The sequence below is a fragment of the Chrysochloris asiatica genome, unplaced genomic scaffold (assembly GCF_000296735.1).
Source record: "Chrysochloris asiatica unplaced genomic scaffold, ChrAsi1.0 scaffold00002, whole genome shotgun sequence".
NCBI classification, from domain to species: Eukaryota; Metazoa; Chordata; class Mammalia; order Afrosoricida; family Chrysochloridae; genus Chrysochloris; species Chrysochloris asiatica.
Window position 1 is genome coordinate 50,223,427 of NW_006408520.1, and position 16,032 is coordinate 50,239,458.

Below are 16,032 nucleotides of genomic sequence, written 5' to 3' on the forward strand. Positions count from 1 at the left end.
ACTGAAACTTGCTCTCCAGTGTAGAGATGCTAAAACAAATGGAAGAAATGAGGAGGTCCAAGAGCTGAACAGAAAATTTCAAAGATCAGCTCAACAAGATAGAGCCAAATATTACAACAAAATGTGCAAAGATCTGGTATCAATGCTTCTGGGATCAACTATCAACACTCATGGAAGTAGCAGTCAAGAAATCAGACAACGTATTGCATTAGGCAAATCTGATGCACAAGACCTTTTTAAAGTGTTGAAGAGCAAAGATGTCAGCTTGAGGACAAAGGTGCACCTGACCCAAGCCATGGTATTTACAGTAACCTCATATGCATCCAAAAGCTGGACAGTGAATAAAGAAGACCGTAAAAGAATTGATACCTTTGAGTTATGGTGTTGGAGGAGAATATTGAAAGTGCCACAGGCTGCCAGAAACTCAATAGATCCATTTTGGAAGAAGTGCAGCCAGAGTGCTCCTTAGAGGCCAGGATGGCCAAACTTCGTCTCTCATACTTTGGACGTATTGTCAGGAGTGACCAGTCGCTGGAGAAGGATATCATGTTTGGTAATGTGGAGGGTCAGAGAAAAAGAGGAAGACCCCCAATGAGATGGATTGGCCAAGTGGCAGCAACGATAACCTCAAGCATGGCAACAGTAGTGAGGTTGGTCCAGGATCAGGCAGCATTTCGTTCTGCTGTACATAAGGGTGCTATAAGTCGGTACCAACTAGATAACACCTAACAACTACAACAATTGTCAAGGTTAAATACCTGTAAGGTTTCTCTTAATCTGTTAATAGTTTATCCAACTTTGTGCTAATCAGAGTGGACTTTTTGACATTCGTATTGATAGTAACCTTACCCTTCATTAAAAATGTGGGCTTGTTGGACTCTATGAATGGCCATAAACAGTTACTCAACCTTTTCAGAAATATGGCTGCTATGGTTCTAAAAGATTTCTTCTAGTGGGTATGTGACTGAGTATTGTATGTGTGCAAGCACATGGCATATGAGAGACTGAGGAAAAAGAACAAATATATGGTGATTGTGGCAATGCTTATTTATCTTGTCAAAACATCTAGAAAGAATTTGGACTGCTGCTATGACAAGAGAATAGTAACTATGAGATTTGAGGTGTCCTTCTAGTTATCCAAGGAGTCCTGGTGGCACTGCAGGAAAAGCACTTCAAATCCACCAGGCACTCTGTGGGAGAAAGATGAAGCTTTCTGTTCCCATAAAGATTTACAACCTTTGAAACCCTATACAGGGTTATTATGTTTCTGAATTGACTTGATGTTAGTGGTTTTGGTTTGGGGTTTATCTAGTTATACACCTATTAACTTAGCTGTGAAGTTGACGCAGACTGTCCTCTTTACAACAATAACATGACTCAAGAGATGGAAAAAGATAAGCCATCTCAGCAGCAGTGGTTTATCTAACTGCAAACAGGAGTTGAGCTGGAGTCACATTGTTGACAATAGTAACCAACCAAAAAGATTACAGGGAGATGGAGAAACCAGGTTTGAGGAGGAATTAACAAAAGGAAACTGAAGGTTGAGGATGAATACACAAGGATTAACTGCAGTTCTTATAGCTTAATATGTGATTTGTTTGTTTTTATTGTAAACAAAAGCAAAACCAATAGAGGCCATCTTCCCAGATTGGGTTTCCTCTCTTTGGAGGTGCTAATTAGATTTCATTCACTCTGAGGTGACTCTGTGGACTAGGACTGGCATTATTGATAGAGCTCTAAACTTCATTAAAGACAATAATTGGCATAAGTGACCTTTCTGTCCATATCTGAGTGGTGTTGCAAAAAGATTGTAATAATGATTGTCCTAATTTTTTTAGTTACTTATGGAGATATAACCACAATTATGTTTTGTGAATTGTTTGAGAAAATTCACTGGCACTGATAATTATTAATCACATAAGTATCAATATTTATAGCATACTTGTATTTAGTCACTGTTTTGTGTTTGTGAACAGAATACAAAACAAGAATTTAACCCTGAACGCACATAAACTACACAGATCAAATCAATCTTAAATTATACTTGTCTTCTAATTCAGAAAATCAGAAGAAAAATTTTATTAAAAGTCTTGCACTGTCCTGAGGTGGTGGTCACATGAATATGTACATGTGATAAAATAGCAGAGAACTAAGTACAACAAATATATATATACATATATATATATACAAATGAGTGCATGTAAAGCTGGTAAAATCTGAAAAAGGCCAGTTGTTGTTGTTGTTGTTAGGCACCATCGAGTTGGTACAGATTCATAGTGACCCTATGCACAACAGAACAAAACACTGCCCAGTCCTGGACCAACCTCACAATTGTTGCCATGCTTGGGTCCATTGATGCTACCAATCTGCCAATCCATCTTACTGGGGGGTCTTCCTCTTTTTCTCTGACCCGCCACCTTACCAAACATGATATCCTTTTCCCAGTGACTGGTCCCTCCGTACAATATGTCTAAAGTTATCAGAGATGAAGTTTGGCCATCCTGGCCTCCAAGGAGCACTCTGGCTGCACTTCTTCCAACACAGATCTGTTTGTTCTTTTGGCAGCCTATGGTACTTTCAGGATTTTCCTCCAAAACCATAATTCAAATGCATCAGTTTTTCTACGGTATTCCTTATTCACTGTCCAGCTTTCACATGCTATGAGGTTATTGAAAATATGATGACTTTTCAAACATTTCATAAGGTCAGGCACACCTTAGTCCTCAAACTGACATCTTTGCTCTTCAATGCTTTAAAAAGGTCTTGTGCAGCAGATTTGCCTAATGCAATATGTTGTCTGATTTCTTGACTGCTGCTTCCATGAGTATTGATGGTTGATCCAAGAAGAATGAAGTCCTTGACAACTTCAATCTATTCTCCATTGATAAGAATACTGTTTATTGGTCCAATGATGAGGATTTTTGTTTTCTTTACATTGAGATGCAACCCATCCTGAAGGCTGTGCTCTTTGATCTTCATCAGTAAGTATTTGAAGTTCTCTTCACTTTCAGCAAGCAAGGTTGTGTCATCTGCATATCACAGGTTGTTAATGATGATTAACAATCCTGATGCCATATTTTCTTCATATAACACAGCATCTTGAATTATTTGCTCAACATACAGTTTGAATAAGTATGGTAAAATAATACAACCCTGTCAAACACCTATCTTAATTTGAAACCATTCAGTGTTACCATGTTCTGGTTGAACAACTACAACTTGGTCCATGTACAGATTCTTCATGAACACAATTAAGTGTTCCAGAACACTCCTACTTTGCAATGTTATCCATAGCTTATTAAGATCCACACAAATGAAAGCCTTTGTGTAGTCAATAAAGCAGAGATAAACATCTTTCTGGTATTCTCTGCTTTCAGCCATAATTCATCGGACATCAGCAGTGATATCCCTTGTTCCACGTCCTCTTCTGAATCTGGGTTGAACCTCTGGAAGTTCTCTGTCAATGTATGATTGTAGTCATTTGTGTATTACCTTTAGTAAAACTTTACTCACACAGGATATCAAAATATTGTCTGATTATTTCTGCATTCCATTGGGTCACCTCTCAAAAAGATTTCAAATTTTAATTCCATCAATTCCTGGTGCCTTGTTTTTTGCCAATTCCTTAAATGCAGCTTGGACTTCTTCCTTCAGTATCATTGGCTCTTGATCATAGGCTACCTCTTTAAGCAGTTGAACATCAAACATTTCCTTTTGGTACAGTGACTCTGTATATGCCTCCCATCTTCTTTTGATGCTTTCTGCATCATTCAATAATTTGCCAAGAGAATTTTTCAATAACAGTAGTCGAGGCTTGAATTTTTTCTTCAGTTTCCCCAGCTTGAGAAATGCTGAGCGTGTTCTTCCCTTTTGGTTTTCTGACTCAAGATCTTTGCACATTTCATTGTAACATTTGACTTTGTCTTTTTGAGCGACTTTTGAAATTTTCTGTTCAGCTCTTATATCTCCTCCTTTCTTCCATTTGCTTTAGCATCTCCTGCTGGAGAGCAAGTTTCAGTGTCTCTTCTGACATCCATTTTGATCTTTTTCTTCTTTCTTGTCTTCTTAATGACTTTTTGCTTTCTTCCTGTATGATGTTCCTGATGTCATCCCACACTCTTCTGGTCTTTGGTCTTTAGTGTCTAATGTATCAAATCTGTCCTTCAGATAATCTCTAAATTCAGGCGGGATGTATTCATGGTCATATTTTCACTCTTGTGGACTAGTTTTCATTTTCTTCAGCTTCAGTCTGAATTTGCACATGAACAGTTGAAGGTCTGTTCCACAATCTGCCCCTGGCCTTGTTTGGCTTTTCCACCATGTAGTCCACCACAGAGGTAGTAAATTTTATTTCTGTGTGCGTCATCTGGTGAGGTCCATGTGTATAATCATCTCTTATGCTGTCTAAAGAAGGTATTTGAAATAAGCAAATCTTTTGTTTTGCAGAATTCTATCATGCGATCTCCAGCAGCATTTCTGTCACCAAGGCTATAATTTCCAACTACTGATCCTTCCTCTTTGTTTCCAACCTCTGCATTCCAATCACCAGTAATGATCCATATATCTTGATTGCATGTTTGATCAATTTCAGATTGAAGAAGTTGGTAGAATTCTTCTATTTCATCCTCACTGGCTTTAGTGGTTGGCGTGTAAATTTGAATGATCATGGTATTAACTGGTCTTCCCTGTAGTCGCATGGATATTATCCTATCACAGACAGCGTTGTACCGCATGACTGATCTGGATATGTTCTTTTTGATGATGAATGCAACACAATTCCTCTTCAATTTGTCCTTCCTGGCATAGTAAACCATGTGATTGTCAGACTCAAAATGGCCAATACCAGTCCATTTCCACTCTCTAATGCCTAAGATATCAATGTTTATGTGTTTCATAGATCTTATTAATGTCATATCAAGACCAGTGGATATCAATGTTAGTTTCCTGATTGTGATGTTATATTATAGCTATGCAGGTTAGTACCATTGGAGAAATTGTGTGAAAGACATATGGGATCTTCCTGTTATTTCTCACAACTGCACGTGATATATGTTTATTTTACAACAATTCTATTACTGTACAGAAATCTATTTGCCTTAGTACAACATCAACATCAAATATCATGGGATATGATTGGTAGCTAGCACTTTGAATATCATCTGATAAATAAGATAAAAAATTGGTGTAAGTTTGTTTCTGAGATGGAAAGCAGTGTGTTGTTCCTTATTGTGATGAGTAATTTGGAAATACTACTTTATGAATACTTTCATGGTTTGTTCAACTTAATTAATTTCCCACTCAACTTAATTCGCTTCCTGTCATTTTGTTACTTTCCTTTGCAGATATGTGTCTCCAAGTGCCCAGAAAGATTTGTAACTTATGTGGAAATGCAAATTAAATCCCAAAGCAACCTAAGCCACTGGGCATACTACAGACGGTTTTGCAAGTCCAGTTCTGTTAAGCCTCAGAAGGTACGTGTGCTTAAGCTTAAAACTGGAGAACTTCAATTGTTGTTTCACTGTTAAGTGTAATATAAGCATTTGTAACTGGACATGCTCCCATATCTTCTAGGGATTACTAAGGCCACACTCAGTTAAAACACATAGTCACAAACATACACACACCATTTATAGCATATCAATTTGTAGACTTGAGGTATTAGGAAAGACTGGTATAGCTGGTAAATTAGTTCAATGGTTCCCTGACACAGCATACTCTACTTAAATGCATTTTGTTTGCTGTCAAGAGCTAGGGGGTAATGTCATCTTCAGTCACCATTTCATTCATGTAGCCTCATGGCTACTTAGTAACAAATAGAATTTTACTTCTAAAACCATTTAGCTATCAACTCATTTAAAAATCCCAAACCCTGCCCAGAATTGACCTTTAGGAGGTTGTTCTAAAGCTTTATCTTTAAAATAATGCTAATATCTTCTAAATGAGAAGTTATTTTTCCAGAAAAACTGAAGGGTTAGAGACCCTGGACATGGCTAAGACAAAGATGACACACTTTCAAAGCTGTTGTTGCAGTTGAATCCATTCTGACTCATAGAGGCCCCTGTGACAGAGCACAAATGTCCCCTAGGGTTTTATTGACTGTAATCTTTATGGCAGCAGACCACCAGGTTTCATTATTGTTGATTCCCATGAATGACAGAACATTTAAGAACATTTGCTGCTTGTATATGTGTGTGGTAATCTCACATTACTATTAGGAAAAGTAATTTGGAAAAAAAATCCACTTTTTTTAAAGAACAGAATTTTTATTTTGAGAGTAAAAGTAGTCATCATAGAGATTTTGAAATGTTAACACACTTTTCCTTCCATTCTAGTCTCTCACAGAAATTTTATTGGATGAAGAGTGTCCAACAGCTATTTTTCCAAGCAAACCTTGTAAGTGACTCCTGGCTTATCTCAGAAACACTAAATCTACCAAGAATACATTTAATTCAGTTTCTTATTTCACAGTTAAGGGAATTAGGGATAAAACAGTTTCTGTGATTGGCCTAAGGTCTGAAAGCTAATTAGAAAGAAAAGCCAAGGATCAAACCATCCAACTGGGGCTATTTCACTGAAGCCCTGAATTTGAGATTTGGGCTACATAAACAAAACAAAACAAAAAACTGAAAATTAATTTTGAAAAGTTTAATCAGATCAATTATTTGGTACTATTTTGAGACACTAACACATAACCATATATTCAACCAAAAATTTACTTAAAATTGCCTGGAGTAGGATGAGTAGGGGACATAAATTTGTTTTTATAATTTGAAATTTAAAATATTTTGTATGTCTCCTAAATAAAACAATATTTTTCTTTAAAATTATAAGCTTTATTAAAATATACTGTATTTACAAGAAAATGAAATAATTGCTCATTTTTCTTTCCTCAGGCTATAATCCTAACTACATATAAAAACACAACATAAAGATATTGCTTATAATGTATTCAAAGTAAATACCTCTCTTCCAAAAAAGGAAAAGAAAAGGAACAACAATAAACGTCTAAGAGCAAGAAAATGGTCAAATAAATGATATATACAAAATTAAATAGATTAGAATCATTAAATATGATATTGTTGTTGTTAAGTGCTGTGGAGTCAGTTCCAACTCTTAATGACCCTTTATAGGGTTTCCAAGGAGTTAGCTGATGGGTTTGAATCACTGACTTTGTGATTAGCAGCCCAGTGCTTATTCTACAGCACCATACCAGGATCCAGTATTATAAAAGCATATACATGCACATGTTAAACAAAATTTAAGGTATGTGCATTATAACTATTAGTATGTATAAATTAAAACACACACACAAAACACTATTCAAAGAAAAAGGTTATAAAGACATACATCAAAAGACTAAGTGGTTGTTTGGGGAGTGGCTAAACTGTAGGCATTTTTCTCTTCTTTCTTTTTATTTCTATTTCTCTGTTTTTCCATGATGTGTGTTTATTTCTTTTAAAATGGGAAAAAATCTGTAATCACCAGTTGATGAGAAAGCCAGGTACCACTGAAGCAGCTACCACCAACCATACAACTTACCAGTTCCTATCACCTCTCTTTGGTTCATGAAAAACTCTGAAGCAAAGACTTATATCCCTAAAACAACAGTACTTCCCCAGAAAGCCCTGAGCAGCATCTGTATTCAATGACAATGCTATATTTTTTTAATTCAAAAAAGGTAAAAATAAACCAATTAATCACCTATGATATAATATGTATAAGGCGTAGCTTCTGGGCTTTTAAGTATAGTTAAATCACACAGTATAAAAATGTATATTTGTGAAACAAAAATGAATGAGGCATAGTGTCTCATGGTCTAGTGAGAGAGATGTATGCATTACATTCAGTTTGCCATTTCCCCAAGTAAGGAATCACTTAAGAAAAGTATGTTGTTGCTAACTGAGGTTAAGTTTGTTCTAACTCATAGTGACTCTATAGGGTTTCTGAGGAGTGGTCGATGGATTGGTTAGCAGTCCAGTATGATACAAGGGCATATTTCTCAGGTAATAAAATTCAGTTAATAGAAAAATTTGTATAAGAAAAGAATGTTAAGAAAAAGAAATAAAAGAAAACAGTGCATGTACTATAGAGTTAAGACTTAAAATTTAATTTCTTTTAGAAGAAAGACTTGAAAGAAATACTTCAGGATGTTAATACAGTTCACCATGGGTGATGAAACTATACATAATTTTGTACTTTTCTTCCCAATTCCTCTATTTTTCAAAAATGTCATGAGTAGATTTAGTAATTGTCAATCTCTTCACTGAGAAGGATAAGATTGCCCAGAAATAATATGTGCACAGAAAGGCAGAGGAGGGCAGGAGAAAATCAAGAGAAGTTTCAAAAAGGCAAGGGGTATTTTTACCATGTCAAAGGCTGAGAAAAGTTTATTCATTCAAAAGCAAACATTTACTGAGTTTTACGTGTGGTGCTGTCAGATAAACACTGGACCACAATGTTGGTTTGAGCTGCAAGGCTGGTGGATCAAACTCACCAGCCACTCCTCAGAAACTCCATGGGGTCACTATGCGTAGGAACCAAGTTAACAGCACTTAATGACTGCAACAACAACAGGTGCCAAAGAGCTCTGGTAGGACGGCTAACTGAATCTACTAGTTGCTTTGCAGAAGGAAGATGAGACCTTCTGCTCCCATAAAGATTTACAGCCTTGGAAAACCCTATACATAGGGTCACTATGAGTTGGAAGAACTGATTCCATGGCACATAACCACCACCACCACTATGTGCCAAGCACTCTTTTGGGTAATAAGTTTAAGCAAAATGAAGACTGGAAAGTTTTTGGAGGCTTTAGTAATTAGGAGGTTACTGGGTATCACTGGGAGGGTAGTTAAAATGGAGTGGTGGAGACAGAAATTTGACTGGATTGAGAGAGTGTGGAAGCATTGGTAGAGACTACTGGGTTAAAAAATTTGCAAGAGAAGGGAAGGAAAGACGAAGAGAATGATAGGGACTCAAGGACTCATATATGTTATGAGTGTAACAGAAGATAAGGTGGACAGGCAAGAGACTAATTTAAGCTGGAATAGTTAGGATAGTCTTAATAAAGACACATTTCATCTTTTCCTATACTAAACATTTAAATATGGTGTAAAGTTCATATGAACCAAATCTTTGATGCTTCCTGTAAGGAAAAAGTTTTAAATGATCTTCATTTAAAACAGGGTTTAAATAAATATTTGTAGCAATATAGTAAAGAAGAATAAATTCTCTCTAATCAAAAGAACCAATAGATCTGTTTTGGAAGAAGTGCAGCCAGAGTGCTCCTTGGAGGCCAAGATGGCTAAGCTTCATCTCTCATACTTTGGACATATTGTCTGGAGGAAACGGTTGTTGGAGAAGGATGTCATGCTGGGTAAGGTGGAGGGTCAGAGAAAAAGAGGAAGACCCCTAACGAGATGGATCAGCCAGGTGGCATCATTGATGGACTCAAGTGTGGCAGCGGTAGTGAGATTGGACCAGGATCGGACATTGTTTCTTTCTGCTGTGCATGGGGTCGCTATGAGTCGGTTCCGACTCGATGGCACCTGACAACAACAACAATCAAAATAAGGAGTCCTGGTGTGGAGCTGTGGGCTAATGCAACTGACTTAAAAACTGTTTGAACTGCAAGGTTGGCAGTTCAAGCTCACCAGTTGCTCCTTGGAAACTCTATATAGGGTCGCTATGGGTCAGAATCAAATCAATGGCACTTAACAACAACAACAACAATCAAAATAAGTGTACAGAAGATTGAACATGATTAATTATTCTCAGAAATGACATGAGTCTACAAATTGTGGGCCTCTTTTGTTAATTTCAGAATTTCTATTTTCTATTCTTCAAAGCATTTGGAAATGAAAAGGCTGCAAGAGAGGCAAAGACTTTACAAACTACAATGCAGTTGCCTGTTGTTGTTGTTGTTGTTGTTGTTAAGTGCCCTGGAGTCAGTTCCAACTCATAGTGACCCTGTACAGCTGCCTTGCTGTTGTTGTTAAAGTGTTGTCAACTCAATTCTGATGCATAGCCACCCTGTATAGGATTTATGTGGAGAAGCTGGTGGGTTTGAACTGTCAGCCTTGTAGTCTGAAGTTCATTGCTGATTCTACAGTGCCATACCAGGAGTCTGCAGTTGTCTTGTTGTTGTTGTTAAGTGCTGTCGAGTCAGTTCTGACTCATAGAGACCCTGTATAGGGTTTCCGATGAGCGGCTGGTAGATTTGAACTGCCGACCTTGTGGTTCAAAACAACATTGCATTTAAGAGTTTGTTCAAGACACCACACCAAAACTCACTTGTCTTAGTAGCCTATATTTTCAGGTGATACTTATTTCCCAAGGAATTAGTCACTAATCTCTAGTTGTCAAAGTTTCGCTCAAGGGGTAGCTAGGGTTTTTATTTGTTTTTGTTTTTAAATAACAAAACCAAACTTACCTAGCCTTAAAAGCAAAATATAATGTTATTATTAAAATGTTTACCATGAGTGATATGTATCAGTATTACAGTTTAAAAACTTTTGCTGTGTTCTTACATATGATTACTTGATGACTATGTTGTTGTTGTTGTTAGGTGCCATGGAGTCAGTTCTGACTCATAGAGACCCTGTACAGGGTTTCCAAGGCTGTAAATCTTTACGGGAGCAGAAATCTTTCTCCTGCGGAACAGCTGGTAGTTTCTAAAAAATCAGCGAGTGTAGACTGTAGCATCAAACTGTGATCATGTTTCCTTTCTATTTCAGTCTTAGGACCATAAGGAAATCTTCAAATCACCATATAATGGGCAATGAGCTATCTATACTAAGCAATTTACATACTGAATAGCAAGAATATGATTATAAATAGCAAAGCGTAAGAATAGAAAATACATCATGGCAAGAAGTAAATAGTAAATACTATTATTTTAATTGTGTTTACAGTTTTCCAGAGATGTTTCCCTGACTTCTCTACTTTCAATGGCACTTTGACAGTAGGAAACAAGACAACATTTGAGGATGGAAGTGGAAAGACAAGAAATGTCATGGAACTTAAAGCAGCTGCAAAGTATGCTTGCTTACATTCTCGTTGTTAATTGTGTTACCTCCATTGACTGCTCCCAAGGCCCCTATTAGGTTAAGTGTTACAGGAGAAGCACATTATTATGAAATGTGCATGTCACTGTGAATTGGAGAACTTACTGTATATGCATTAAGAAAAGCATGTAAAGGAGAAACAAGAATAAATAATAATGTGTAGCACCTAACGTTTTTCAAAATGGTCGAATTTTTTGCTACCAACAAGTATAGAAATGCAACATCAGGAAATGTATTGAAAGATCTTTATATAATTTACTTTGTGAATGAGTGTAATAAAACACCCATGATTTTTAACGCATCATGGTTTTTAAATGACTGAAATAATAAAACTGCCAGATGTTTTGAAACTGGGTATTGGATAAAAAAAAAAAAAAAAAGAGACACAGTTATGAATTCTATTTCAAGGCTGTATCAAATTTTTCTGTATTAACTGTAGTGCAGACAATTTACTGTTTCTCTTGACTGTGCACACCATGGTGCTATGCATTGTTGGGAAGTGTTTTTCCCAATAAATACACCAAATATCATCGCATAACTTAGTTGTTGAATAGAAAAACATTTAAAATATAGTTTCTTTCCTGAAACTTTAGCAGTTCAGGTAGAATGGTGTAGTTCTTCCATATTTAAAGTATAACAAAAACATGGATGGATTTCACAAACATAAACTGCGAAAGAAATCACAAAATAATAATGCAAATATTATTACAGTGATAAAATTAAAAAACAAACAGAAGTAAACTTAATTGCCCAGTGTTCCATCTGTAAGTCATAGGACTAAGAGGAAAACTAGGAGTGTGCACAGTCGTTAGGATAGTGATTACTTCAGGGGAAAAAAGATTTAGTTGGGACATGTGGGAGTCTTGACATGGGTAGGTTATAGTTATACCGGTGTGGTGTTCATTTCGATAATTCATTAAACTAAACACTTTTTAAAGTGTGTTTTAAGTTTGCACTTTTCTGTATGTGCCTCATCATACCTTTCTGTTATAAAGCTGTCAGAGGATTAGGGCAGAACTTTTTTTTTTTTTTTTTTTTTAGTGTTTCATTAGAGGAATTAAGGATGATGTTCATTCATGGTGATATGGATTTTCAAAGTTAAGAGCTGATCATTAAATTCTGCAATTACAGTGAAATTTCTGCAATTTTGCAACCATGTAGTATATACTGGAAAAAGATCTGTTTAGCATTTTTTGAACTGTGCTCTTTGCGTATGGCTGTATCCACCTGTGCAAGGTTATCAAAGTGACATTTCATATGTTACTGTGGCTGGGATAGGAGTCACTACTGATAGATGGTTTCTTTAAAAATGCTTTGAATAGCAGCTTGCAAAATTCCTTTTATCATAATAAGAATATTTATGTGTGGTGGTGGTGAAAAAAATAATTGATGCTTTCTTCCTTTTTAATTTAGTGGCATCAATAGACTTCTTAAAGCAAGGTCAGTTGGAACACAAGTGTTTGAAGACTATTCAACATCTTGGTTTTGGATTCTTATGTAAGTAAAACTATATAAGCATTTCTTTTCCAGTCCTTTTCTGATTTTAGATCTGCAGAAATCTATCTTCAAATTACCTGTTCTTATTTGTGAATTAAAGGTTGACTTAGATGTCATTTCCTGCTATTTCAGTGGGGCAAGGATGCCCAGCATTATCAGAAAGTTCTAAGAATGTCAATTTTTGTTTTATTCATTAGATTACTAATGAAAATGCTCATCGATATATACTTCAAGCCATGTGGGGCTGTGTCTGTAGTACATGTGATTCTTATTTCAGGCTGACATGGTGGGTGTGATATTATTTCTCTGGTTCTCTTTTAGTCACTTGCCCCTTCCTTGGCATTTAAAGGATCATTCTTATTTTTAAATACATATCTTCTGCATTGATTATTATGGTAATCCTCAAAGTTTATTGTTATAAGGAGCTGAAAAAACATACCAAGAGAAGAGATTAACTTTTTTTTAGACATGAGACTTTCATTCCTGAAAAGATGAGGGAATACAGTCACTCAACCAGGTAAATATGTGTAACATATCTAAGACTCTCATTACTATCTGACTCTGGTGTCTTCTTCTGGCGCTTAAAGGCATCTATTAATCCCTAATGATCCGAGAATAAAGCTAAAACTTCTTCAAATATTTACAAGTCCCTTTACAACATAATCCAACTTTATTTCTCAGACTGATCTCCACCTGTGTTCTATGATTAACTATATTTTAACCATACCAACAATGTACTCAGTTCTGTACTGTGTAACTGGGAATATCCTTCTTTGTCCTTCTGGACAACTCTACCTTATCATTTAAAATCAACTTTGGCATCATTTATGAAGCCTTTCCTGACATCTTCAGTTATAAATTACTTCTCTCTTTCTGTTCCTTTTATCCATGTGTGTATGTACATACCTATTCATACACACACATTCCAATTTTCTATACATCAACTTGGCTTTTTCCTCCTGATTAACAAAAAACTCATTAAATGATAACTATGTTGAATTCATCTTTATTTTCTTGATGTCTAATACAGTCAGTTTGAATTCAAAGGTCAGTGCCTCAAACCCTATGGAGGATGACTATTCATTAGAACTTAACAACAACAATATGGTACCAGCAGCATAGTAGGTGCACAGAAAATGTGCCTTCAAGGAGGAACACTAGGTATGCAAGATACAGAAGAAAGATGAGACTTTCTGCTTCCATAAAGATTTACAGCCTCAGAAACATTATACAGAGTTGTTATGTGTTAGAACCAACTCAACAGCACCTAACAAAAACAGCAGTAGGGGTATAAGATAGATATATTAACTATATTTAATTATAGGGTGTTTATTAGGAATGTAAATCTGGAATTCTAAGGTTTTTTTTTTTGTTTTTTATGTTTTGCCTTAAACAATTACAGTCATTACTTTGCTATTATTGTTGTCATTTTCTTGTAGCAAAATTTTATATCAGAATCGAGATGGGGACTCCTAGGTATGTATGGACAGGGTTAAGAGTCAGCCTGAGGTTTAGAGACATTCGGAGCTTACTTGGGTGGCAGCTTAATCATCGGTGGGGACAACTAACTCCTTTAGTTTCTCTACCTCCTCCACTAGCAACTCGATCTCCTCAGTTGCCAGAAGCAGATCTAGGTGATTAGCTTGGCTTCTGGTCCCTCTCCTGGGCAATCTCAAGTCACACATAGTTCAATGCAACAGAATTTAAAAGCCAGAAGTACATTCATCAAACTACAGTTTGTTAATCTTTGACAAAAGGCTCAAATGCATCAAATGCAGAAGAGATAGTCTCTTCAACAAATGATGCTCCCCAGCCACTATTCGTGCCACTAGAACATTCTGCTCATATCTGTTGTAACTTAGTTTGTGGTCGTTGTTGTTAAGGAACATTAAGTGGGTTCCAACTCGTAGTGACCCCATAGAAAGTTTCCAAGGCTTTAAATCTTTATAGGAGCAGAGAGCTTCATTTTTCTCTGGTGGGGCACCTTGCTGCTCAAACTATGGACTTTGTGGTTCTCAGTCCAATGTTTATTGTATAGAGCTATAGCACTCCCATGCACAGTAGAGCATACACTGATTCAACAGTTTCTAGAAGTACAGTTCAATGACCTGGAGTACAGTGTTTGAGTTATACAAATATTCTCACCGTACTTTTCTGAAATGTTCTTCTCTCATTAACATAAACTCTCTTCCCCTAAATTTCATATTTAATATTTAGAGGTCCTGTTATCAGTTCGATCCAATATTTGTTGTTGTAAGGTGTTGTCGAGCCAGTTGTGATTCATAGAGCACCTATGCACAATGGAACAAAACACTGCCTGGTCATGCGCCTATCTCACAATTGTTGATATGCTTGAGCTCATTGATGCTGGTCCTTTGCCAATCCATCTCGTTGGAGGACTTTCTCTTTTTCACTGACCCTGCACTTTACCAACCATGATGTCATTCTCTAAAGACTAGTCCCCTCATCATAATATATCCTAAATATGAGAGACAAAGTCTCATCATCCTGACTTCTAAGGAGCATTCTGGCTGTACTTCTTCAAAAACAGATTTGTTTACTCTTCTGGCAGTCCATGGTACTTTCAATATTTTCCTCCAACACCATAACTCTAATGCATCTATTTTTCTACTGTCTTCCTTATTCATTATCCAACTTTCACATGCATATGAGGCTATCAAAAATTGCATGCCTTGGGTCAGATGCACCTTAGTCCTCAAACTGATACCTTTGCTCTTGAACACATTAAAGAGGTCTTGTAAAGCAGATTTGCCTAATACAATACATCCTTTGATTTCTTCACTGCTGCTTCCGTGAATACTGATTGTGGATCCAAGCAAAATGAAGTCCTTGACAACTTCACCTTTTCCGTTTATCATTGGCCCTGTGGTGAGGATTTTTGTTTTCTTTACAATGAGACACAAGCCACACTGAATGCTGTGGTCTTTGATCTTTATCAGTATTTTAAGTCATTTTCCTTTTCAGCAAGCAAGTTTGTGTCATTTGCATATCAAAAGTTTTTAATGAGTCTTTCTCTAATCATGATGCCACGTTCATTATTCTTCATATAATCCAGCTTCTGGATTATTTGCTTATAGTACAGATTGAATAAGTATAGTGAAATAATACAACCCTGGAGCATACCTTGCCTGGCTTTAAAATATTCAGTGCCCCTTTGTTTTGTTCAAACAACTGTAACTTGGTACATAAACACGTTCCTCCTTAGCACAGTCAATGTGCTCTGGAATATTCGTTATTCACAATGCTATCCATAACTTGTCATGATCCACAAATATTCCATTAGACAAGTTTGTTGCACAAGAACTCTTTAAGTATCCAAGAGGAAAGATATCAGTTTGAGGACTAAGGTGCACCTGATCCAAGACATGATACTTTTTTTTTTTTTTTAATTTAAGGTTTTTATTGTGGATTGAGTGAAAGTTTACAGGGTGCAACATCAGTTTCACATTCA

The 16,032-nt window shown here is 36.3% G+C and overlaps 1 protein-coding gene across 1 annotated transcript in view; it reads left to right on the top strand.

Annotated features, from left to right (window-relative positions):
• Positions 1 to 16,032, top strand: part of SLC44A5 (solute carrier family 44, member 5) — a 161,694-nt gene that overhangs the window by 86,875 nt on the left and 58,787 nt on the right. The window contains exons 4-7 of the mRNA XM_006831029.1: positions 5,343 to 5,471; positions 6,333 to 6,393; positions 10,911 to 11,034; positions 12,477 to 12,560. Coding sequence (XP_006831092.1) covers positions 5,343 to 5,471; positions 6,333 to 6,393; positions 10,911 to 11,034; positions 12,477 to 12,560 — 398 coding nt within the window. The remainder of the gene's footprint in view (positions 1 to 5,342; positions 5,472 to 6,332; positions 6,394 to 10,910; positions 11,035 to 12,476; positions 12,561 to 16,032) is intronic.